Source organism: Gordionus sp. m RMFG-2023, chromosome 2, assembly GCF_954871325.1.
Source record: "Gordionus sp. m RMFG-2023 chromosome 2, tfGorSpeb1-WG-v2, whole genome shotgun sequence".
Classification (NCBI taxonomy): Eukaryota; Metazoa; Nematomorpha; class Gordioida; order Chordodea; family Parachordodidae; genus Gordionus; species Gordionus sp. m RMFG-2023.
The window spans coordinates 16,853,593-16,864,252 of record NC_088776.1 but is presented as its reverse complement, the minus strand read 5'-3'; the positions used below and the strand labels follow the sequence as shown (position 1 = coordinate 16,864,252).

Genomic DNA, 10,660 nt, shown 5'->3' with positions numbered 1-10,660 from the left:
ATAATATTTATTTAATTTCCTTCTAATTTTAAAATTTAGAACACATTATTTTGTACAAATTAATAAATCCACAAGAAAGTTATAGGCTTATTATATCTTATGAAGAAACTATTGGTTTGTTTAATTAAACATAATATTTTATATCCATTTTTTATAAATCAGGTCTGACCACATTTTGCATTTTATATAAAACTCAGCATTTTAACATTTGCGATTCCATTTTAATTCATAGCTAATTTTTAAAATCTTGTTACTTCATAGCAATTACTCCCTCATGCCAGAACCAGGCCATGAGAGGGAAATGGGTTATAATTTATAAGGATCCTTTTTTTTAAACATATTTCTATACAATTGCAATATATTATATTAAAAGGAATACACTTCTTGTAATAAAAATAGACTAATTTTGGGAACTAATATTGTTTTTAAATTTTTTTTAAAGGAATCCATAAATGTGCATAATTGTGAAAACTTCCTTTTAGAAATTAGTGTGTAAGGTGGGTAAAATGTAAAATCTTAATTATTAAATTAAAACCCATAAAACAAGGAGTCATATATGAAGAAATTTATTTATAATATGAGTATGATACACGTATATATTATATTTATACATATAAAATAATATCGAAAATGGCATAATTTTTTTTATTAAGAACGACGCGATACAATCATTTCGAACCATTGTTTAAGGGCTTCGGGAAAAACAGTTAATAATGCTTCAATATCTTTAGCTATTATATAAAATGGGAAAGGAAAAAATTCCAAATAACTTTTGATCTCAGGAATCTATTATATATGGAAAAAAATAAAACTTAAATATGTATTTTGACAGATATCAATCAATATTAATTAAACGTAGTTTTATAAATTAATTTATCTTTAAAAAAAACTATTTCCGAGTATTATTCCTATCGAGAATTTCTTTAATAAAAATAACAATTACCCATGGTATGCACAAACTAGTGTTGTAATAAATTTTTGCTAAAAAAATAACATTAAGTGGTTACTTTAGAAAAAATGTAACTAGTTAAACTATAACTTAATAAAATGTAATGAAAAACATAACTAAATTTTTTAAAATTTGTTAATTATTGATATATATTATTTAGTGTTGTTAAAACGCCGCAAGTCGCGACCCCGACCCAAAGCTCGGGTCGTTTTATTCGACTCCGACTCAATGTTTGGGTCGTTTTTTTCGACTTCGACCCGAGTTCAAGCCGAAAAAAACGACTTCGAGACCAAAAATATGGGTCGTTTTTTTCGACTCCGACCCAAGTCCAAGCCGAAAAAAACGACCTCGACCCAAAATATGGGTCGTTTTTTACGACTCCGACTCAAAATTTGGGTCGTATTTTTCGACTCAAACTTGAAATTTGGGTCGTATTTTTCGACTTAAACTTGAAGTTTAGATCGTATTTTTCGACTCCAACTCAAAGTTTGGGTCGTTTTTCTGACTCAGACTCAAACATCGGGTCGTTTTATTCAATCCGACCCAAAATATGGATCTTTTTTTAAAAGACGACTTAAAGTTAGGGTTGCTTTTTTTCACCCCTACCAATATCTAGATCATTTTTTTCGACCAAAAGTCAAATAACATTTAGTATATATTAATATTATAGGCGGAAAAGTTACTTAAAGCTTCTTTAAATTATAATGCTCTGATTAACTATTCATCATAGTTATATTTTAAAATTTTTAAGTGAAGATGTAACATAGAAAAGTGCCATTTGTCATGATGGTTATTTTTGAACTTTTTTAAAAATGAAATAGATAAAAATATATATTGTAGACATGTTAAATCAAAATTTCAGGGATGATGTACCATAGATAAGTGGTAATTGTCATAATCGCTATTTTTGAACTTTTTTTTTAAAGCAAATTGCTAAAATTATATATTCTAAACATGTTAAATTAAAAATTCAGTGAGGATGTATCATAGATAGGTGACAATTGTCATAATCGCTATTTTTGAACTTTTTTAAATTTTTTTAAAGGAAATATCTAAAAATATATATTCTAAACATGTTAAATTATAAATTCAGTGAGGATGTATCATAGATAGGTGACAATTGTCATAATCGCTATTTTTGAACTTTTTCAATTTTTTTTTAAAGGAAATAGCTAAAAATATATATTCTAAACATGTTAAATTAAAAATTCAGTGAGGATGTTACATATATAGGTGACAATTGTCATATGCGCTATTTTTATTTTTAGATATTTCCTTTAAAAAAATTTGAAAAAATTCAAAAATAGCGATTATGACAATTGTCACCTATCTAAGATACATCCTCCTCACTGAATTTTTAATTTAACATGTTTAGAATATATATTTTTCGATATTTCCTTTAAAAAAATTTGAAAAAGTTCAAAAATAGCGATTATGACAATTGTCACCTATCTATGATACATCCTCACTGAATTTTTAATTTATGTTTAGAATACATATTTTTAGCTATTTCCTTTAAAAAAATTTGAAAAAGTTCAAAAATAGCGATTATGACAATTGTCACCTATCTATGATACATCCTCACTGAATTTTTAATTTAACATGTTTAGAATATATATTTTTAGCTATTTCCTTTAAAAAAATTTGATAAAGTTCAAAAATAGCGATTATGACAATTGTCACCTATCTATGATACATCCTCACTGAATTTTTAATTTAACATGTTTAGAATATATATTTTTAGCTATTTACTTTAAAAAAATTTGAAAAAGTTCAAAAATAGCGATTATGACAATTGTCACCTATCTATGATACATCCTCACTGAATTTTTAATTTAACATGTTTAGAATATATATTTTTAGATATTTATTTCCTTTAAAAAACTTTGAAAAAGTTCAAAAATAGCGATTATGACAATTGTCACCTATCTATGATACATCCTCACTGAATTTTTAATTTAACATGTTTAGAATATATAATTTTAGCAATTTGCTTTAAAAAAACTCAAAAAAGTTCCAAAATAGCGATTATGACAATTACCACTTATCTATGGTACATCATCACTGAAATTTTGATTTAACATGTCTATACAATATATATTTTTATCTATTTCATTTAAAAAAGTTCAAAAATAACCATCATGACAAATGGCACTTTTCTATGGTACATCTTCACTTAAAAATTTTAAAATATAACTGATGAATATTATAATTTAAAGAAGCTTTAAGTAACTTTCCCGCCGAAAATATTAATATCTAAATGTTATTTGACTTTTGGTCGAAAAAAATGATCTAGATATTGGGTTAGGGGTGAAAAAGCAACCCTAACTTTAAGTCGTCTTTATAAAAAAAGATCCATATTTTGGGTCGGATTGAATAAAACGACCCGAGATGTTTGAGTCTGAGTCAGAAAAACGACCCAAACTTTGAGTTGGAGTCGAAAAATACGATCTAAACTTCAAGTTTGAGTCGAAAAATATGACCCAAACTTCAAGTTTGAGTCGAAAAATACGACCCAAATTTCAAGTTTGAGTCGAAAAATACAACCCAAATTTTGAGTCGGAGTCGTAAAAAACGACCCATATTTTGGGTCGAGGCCGTTTTTTTTGGGCTTGGACTTGGGTCGGAGTCGAAAAAAACGACCCATATTTTGGGTCGAAGTCGTTTTTTCGGCTTGAACTCGGGTCGAAGTCGTAAAAAACGACCAAAACTTTGAGTTGGAGTCGAAAAAAACGACCCAAAATTTGGGTGAGCTCTATTCGAGCCGACTCGGCTAAGCCGATTAACAACACTAATATTATTCATTATTTTTATATGATAATTACCAAATTTTTATTAAATATAATGTCTCATTTATATCAAGCTCTCCTGTATAAAGTTCGTTAATGAAATTATTTTTGAAAAAAGCCCCAGCAAGCCTTTTAAACACTAGCAAATATTTTATTGTAAATAAAATTTCTTAAGCCCAGCTTTTTATAATGCGTTTTTTATACTTTTTTTTTGAGCAAATAAATATTTTTTAAATGCATTATTAAATTTATTTCATTTAAATTCCTCTAATTAAAATTTAAATCGCATTATTTGTATAATAAAAAGATTAGACTAAAAATGCTGAGTTAAATAAAATTTTTCATAAAGGACACGTAACTAGTGGATGTGGCTAATCACTTTTTAAAGGATGTAACTTATAACTTTAACAACACTAGTATAAACTAATTTTAAATCTAAATTTTTATTCTTAAATATCAATAATATTTTCAAAATAATTTTTTTTTTACTTCAGATGTATTGGAAAAGAATGGAATTTTTATGTCGCAAATCGAATTCTAAAAAATAAACAAAAATATTCGATACATAATAAAATTGATAACCGATTAGGCACCTGATAATTATAAAATAAGATTATATATAGTACTTGTAAAAAAGTTTATATTTTCATATTAGTTAACCATTTAAATTAAACGAAGGGAAGGGGGGGGGGGGGGTACTATTTTTATAAAAATGGATAACATTAAAAAATATATGTAGAATGAAATTAACTTAGAAATAGAAAGATGGAGAGAAAAAAATTAAGGGTTAACCTTGTTACGAGGATTATCGAGAATGATAAACACGGAAAATATATTATTAAAGAGGAGGGAAGATACGGAATTTCTTATATTGTCCATCCCATTTCCGAATACACCTCTACCATCGGATATAACGAATAATAGATTTTCTAAATTTAAAAAAAAGGGTATAAGATATAGGATTTTAAAATGCAATTATTTAAGAATACAATCTTTCTTATTTTTTTTAAATTCTAAAATTTAAAATTTTGGCTAAATATTTTCATATTATATCATAACTTTTATTATTATCTTCTTCATTTATTTTAAAAATTAAATATATATATTTTTAAAAAGGATACCATTATTAACGTTTCGGTTAACCCCTTTAAGGCGATTATTTTGATCGAAGTATTGTTGAACGAATTCTAAAAGCGCGGGGAAGTCTGTGTTTATTTGATCGAAAGTCAAATGTTGTCTTAAAGCTTGGATCATTTCGTGTTCGGTTAGTTTGCGATTAAAGGGTTGCATGATTTGAACCTCTCTGCCGAATCTTGGAAAAATTAGATATTGTTTTTCATTGTAAATTAAAATTTTTAAAAATTCTGATAAGTCAGACTCAGAAACTATAATGTAAGGCATATTAAAAAAAGGCCTAGACTGTCTTTTTGTATAATCGTCAATTCCCAAATTAAGATATTTAGCATTCTCATCATTCCATTGGGATGGCAATATATATACGGCTAAAAATATTTATTTGAATTTAAATTTGAAAAAGGAACAATTTTAAGACAAAAAATATAAAGAAAAGAAAATATTATAGAAGAAATTCGCAAAAGGGGGAAAAAATTTGCGATTCTTTATAGTTAAAATTGACTTTATATATTTTTTTAAAATTATATTGATCAATTTTTTTACTTGCATATGCATAGATTGCCGATTTCCAACAAGGAAAAGGCTTTATTAATGATGGATAACGCTTTAACAGCCATCTGTAAAATTATATAAATATATTCATAATTTTATATTTGTATTAATCTAAGAATTATTAAAACTCAACTCAAAGTAAAAATCGTATGAATTTTAACTATCTAATTCTTAAAATATTTAAAAATGGCATATTTTAATTGAAAATATTTGTGTCTGTGGTGTAAAACTGATCAATAATTTAACGTTTAGATAATGTATTACAATGTTGTTTAAAGCTAGTTTTAATAAGTAAATAGTTGCAGTTACAAGTTACATTCGTAAAAAAGACATTGGAATACTTTATAAATTATTTATATAAAGTATTATTTTTAAATTTAATATTTTTAAAAAAATTGCAATTTACAAATTTTAATCAAAGGAATTTAAAAGAAAATAATATTTATTTATATAAAAAACTGAAAAATAATACTAGCACTGAAAAAAAATATCGCAGTATAATATATATCATAATATAATACATTAATAAAAATTAGGACTAATAAATTTTATTTGCCTTTAACAATAAATTATTTCCAAAATTTGTGTGTATCCAAAATTAAACACTTTTAAATTTATGGCACCTATAATTAATTAATATAAGTGTCATAACTAAATTATTTAGAATATTTTAATTACAAATTAAATAATAGGTAGTTCAATGATATAAACTTCTAACATCATCTATAATATTCAATTTTATCTATATTTTAATTTTATTATAATTCCAATAATTTATACTAGAGGGACATAAAATTTATTTAACTTTCGGCAGAGATTGTTTTATTTTTATGGAAACCTCTCGAGACATATTATCCTTCATGCTGGTTGAGTCATCTAACGCTATAATAATATTGTAATCTCGTTTGGCCAATTTAGTTTTCCTCATCCATATCTTGTTGTTCCTGTAATCGCTGGCTATGTAATCGACTATCTTTTTCATGTTTAATCTTTTGCCCGTTTTGTAGTCTCCTCTATTCATTTAAAAATTATAAATATTCAAATCATATGCTTTTAAAAGTATTTCGATACCGATAATTCAAAAAAGATGGTAATTCCGCTTTGATACTTCAATTTCAAATAAAAAATAAAATTATTCACAAGGAAAATAAAATACATGTCATTATAAAATATCTTTTGACAAATTTAAAAATTAACCCATTTTAAAAATTTTTTTTATATGGGTCATGTTAATATTTTTGGATTGGGGGGTATCCTGCCCCCTAATCATTCCCAGTAGTTAGGCCATTGCAGCTAATAAATCGCGGATAGGTCATTACAGTAGCATTCACTATATTGGTGGAAATTTTTTTTATTCGATAGGGGAGAAAAAGATAGAGAAATAAGATTTTTTGGTATGGCAACATCTTCCGACGGAAATAGAATCGTGAAAAAGTTTTAAGCAGGTGTTAAAATATGCAGAAACAGAGCACATCTATATTGTGTTTTTCAGGATATTACTTGCCTCTAAGGAGGTTATTAAAAAAAACGCTGTCGAAGGTAAACGTATTTTATTATTATTATATTTATAATATGCACCACTATAACTAAAAATGGGAAAGGAAAAAGCTCTAATTACTCTTTGATAAAGTATATATATAATTTCAAAGTTAAAAAAATCAGGATATTTTTTTTAATAAATATGCTTAATTTAGGTAAATCATGAGATTAGTTTTTTTTTGAAGCAACCGATAGAAATATAAGTGAAAATATTTTTGCACGAAATTTAAATAAAAATTAAGGAAGACAGGAAAAATTGAAATTGAAGAATTTTAATTCTAAAACTTAATTTTTTTCAATAACATAATTTATAATTTTAAAATTAACATATCAAATATAAAATAAAACATTATTTTATAAAAACGGAGGTGGGACTACAAGTTAACAAAAAACATGAATAGTTATATTTTAAAATAGTTATTTGTAGGTTTTGTTTTAAAATATAGCATTCTTTTGGTTCTGATGTAAGGGCTCTTATCTTATCGCCTATATTTTTTAATAATTTTAAAGTTCCGCTTGGCATATGTCCAAGGGAAGAGATGACGATCGGTGTAAAATTATAATTTGTGAATTTGGAATATTTCATTGTTTTTTTTTCTCGGCTATATCAACCGGATTAAAATTTAAATTTTTTGGGAAAGAAGATATACATGTGAAGTCCCAAATCAAGGATTTCCCTAAAGACCAAGGCACGGTTAAGCCATCTGGTCTAGGATGTTTGGTATTCTAATAAAAATTTACAATAAAAAAAAAAATTTTTTTCAATTTGCCTATAATTTATTTTATGCTTATCCAACTAGGTTACTATTAATTATGTATTTTATAAATTATTTCACATATCAATTCAATAATTACAAAAAAATTTACAAAGAGATAAGTCATTTTACTACAATGGTGATCACTATAAGAGGATGCTCACCCTATCGCCATATGAAGTAGGGATTATAAGGAAAGTATAAGGTAAATCTCTATAAATTCAAATTTTTCAGGCTCAAGGCGTGCCCAATTTTTTAGCATGGCCTGAAATTTAATTTTAGAGCGCGAGTCTGATTTAGAATAATTCAGTCGAAAATATATAAATTAAACGAATAATCGCGTTTGATGAAATAAAAATCCCAAATTGCGTTTCCTTGCCAAGAAAAAATTTGAACATTAATTTTATTTTGATTAAAGAAATCATTATATTCTATATTATTTCTTAGAATTTTTCAAGTCCGGCCCTAGTCCTAAGCTGATCATAATAGGAGATAATTAGGATCATTATAAGAATGTAGCCATAAAAAATAGCATTTTTTAAGGTTTTATCTCTTAAAGAAAAAAAAAAATTCTCATTATCCCTCCCACCCCCCTCCCTTCCCCTTTCTTCTAAAAAAAAATGTAATAATAATGACTCAATAAACTATCTACCAAAATATTGTATATAATGCTATCTCTATCTTTCATCTCATAAATTGGTCAATTGAACTTGATAAGAGAGAAAATTTAATTTGTTTTATATATTTATAATTATAATATCATGTATAAAAAGTTATAAATTAAATGTAAGTTAGTTAACTTGTATCTAGAAGCCGTTGTTGGCTCAAGAATAATTTTGAGTTGTTCGCATAATTGTTGAGCTTCGAAGTTTGAATTTTCATCGTATAACTCAATGATATCTTTGTTCTTTTTTAATGGAAATTATCATTTTTTAAAAAAAATATTCAAGCAATTGCATATTATTTATAAATGATTGATATATTTTTAAGATAAATAGTTAAAATCTTATTTAAATAATAAAATAATTTAAAGGCATAATGCGATAATTGTCTTATAAAAGATATCAAGCTCAACTTTAATTATTACTTTATCTGAATCTTCAAGAGCTATAGATTTGTTCAAGTCCATCAATCCAAAATCCATTTCATTCTAAAATTAACATGTTACAATTTTATAAGTAATGTTTCAATCAGGTTTAAATCTAAAAATTAACAATTTGGCAATTTAAGTCAAAAGTATAAAAAAAATGTTATCATTGATGATTTATAAAATAAGAATAATTTATATATCCCGTTAGCGTTTTATCAATCAGCAACCAACTAATAGAGTATCCAAAAAAATTAAATTTAAAAACCGATTTATTCTCTTCGAGCCCCGTTTCCATTTGTTGATCATACAAATCTACTTTATCATAATACGTGGAAACTAAAACGTTCGTGGCCATCTCTTCCAAATTTTCCAGATCATCACCTAAATTTTTCTCGCTACATTTTTTCCTGTCTTCTTCCTCTCTAAGCGATTCTATAAACTTAGCTCGCCTATTGACGTCATCATTTTTGTCATTGGAATAATCTTTGGGGGATCGTGGTGTATTTTTTATAATTTTCTCTTCTCCGATTTCTTCTATATCTGCTTGAGGGTTAGAGTCTTCTTGAGTTAAATCGATTATTTCATCATGGCTTGGATTAAGAATTTTAGATTTGGCACCGGGGGTAAAGGAATCAGAATTGTTTTTCTATATACAAAAAAATATATTATTTAAGTTTATTAATCTATTCGATTTAAAGATTGTTTCGAATCTAAGCTCAAAATTTTTATTTTTTATTAATATAATATTATCATATTCATAATTATTAAAAATTTTATAAACAATTGTAATTAATATGGCCATATCATATAAAACATCATACCATCGCCCATTAATTAATTAATATGAATGATTGGAATAGATATATCAAATTATTTTATAGAAACCTAAATCAACTCAAAACATTCAATCAAAAAAATAATATAACTTGTAATTTTTTTTCCAAGGTGTTGGTCATTTCCTCACCATCTTCGTCTCCTAAATCATCATTATGTTCTGGCTTATGGTAGACTGTTTTCTCGTCCATTTCAAACTTGGAAATTTTGTTTTCAGCGTCGATAGCACCATCTCGGATATCATCGTCTAAAATCTCGATAATATCATCATCTGCGGATTTTTTGTTCGGTTCATTTTCGCGATTCTCTGTTTGAGAAGGTAAAGGAAGATTTTGCTGTGGCAAAAAATATTTGTAGGAAAATAAAATTATGCGTGTATAAATAAAAAAAACCACCAAAATATAAATCGAACGTGTCAACTTAATTATCGAAGACCAAACAGTAAATACGATAATAAAAAACCAAAGATCAGCCCTTTCCAACTCGAATGTATATCACAAAAAAATAAATAGTGACCCCTTTAAGCCCGGTCTTATCTTTATAATTTGTTTAAATGTAATATCGGTTAAAATTAAATATTAGATTAATGTGTGCAAAAAACTTTTCTCATTTTTTTCTTCTTTCTTTGGCGTCTGTTGTTGGATCTCGTTTTATTTTTTTTTCCAGTGGTTGCATCGATAAGAGATGCGTTTCCTTCAGAAGAGTCACCACCATCTTCAATCTTAATTTTTTTTAATGTAATTAGATCAACATGGAAATTTGAAACATATTTAACAACTATAGGCCGTTGAGGTCAAAAACGGCTTTAGTAACGTTTTACTTTAGGTGATTTTATTCTACTCCTAGACTACATCAAGATTCATCGTGTATAGTTTGATAATATAATGTCATAATTAGTCTCTTTAAAAAAATTAGCCATCAACAATATACTTTTTAAACAAAATAAATTAAATTGATTATATACTAATATTATTTTGTAAACATTTTAAAATGTTTAATCTTTAAATAATTATTCTAA

The 10,660-nt window shown here is 26.0% G+C and overlaps 1 protein-coding gene across 1 annotated transcript in view; it reads right to left on the bottom strand.

The window, feature by feature from the left end:
• Positions 1 to 597: 597 nt before the first annotated feature.
• LOC135924127 (midasin-like) overlaps positions 598 to 10,660 on the bottom strand; it is a 91,071-nt gene continuing 81,008 nt past the window's right edge. The window contains exons 70-80 of the mRNA XM_065459175.1: positions 10,244 to 10,363; positions 9,735 to 9,977; positions 9,074 to 9,454; positions 8,806 to 8,868; positions 8,519 to 8,625; positions 6,263 to 6,437; positions 5,416 to 5,489; positions 4,860 to 5,050; positions 4,531 to 4,667; positions 4,228 to 4,275; positions 598 to 786 (exon numbers count right to left, since the gene is read on the bottom strand). Coding sequence (XP_065315247.1) covers positions 649 to 786; positions 4,228 to 4,275; positions 4,531 to 4,667; positions 4,860 to 5,050; positions 5,416 to 5,489; positions 6,263 to 6,437; positions 8,519 to 8,625; positions 8,806 to 8,868; positions 9,074 to 9,454; positions 9,735 to 9,977; positions 10,244 to 10,363 — 1,677 coding nt within the window. The 3' untranslated portion in view covers positions 598 to 648. The remainder of the gene's footprint in view (positions 787 to 4,227; positions 4,276 to 4,530; positions 4,668 to 4,859; positions 5,051 to 5,415; positions 5,490 to 6,262; positions 6,438 to 8,518; positions 8,626 to 8,805; positions 8,869 to 9,073; positions 9,455 to 9,734; positions 9,978 to 10,243; positions 10,364 to 10,660) is intronic.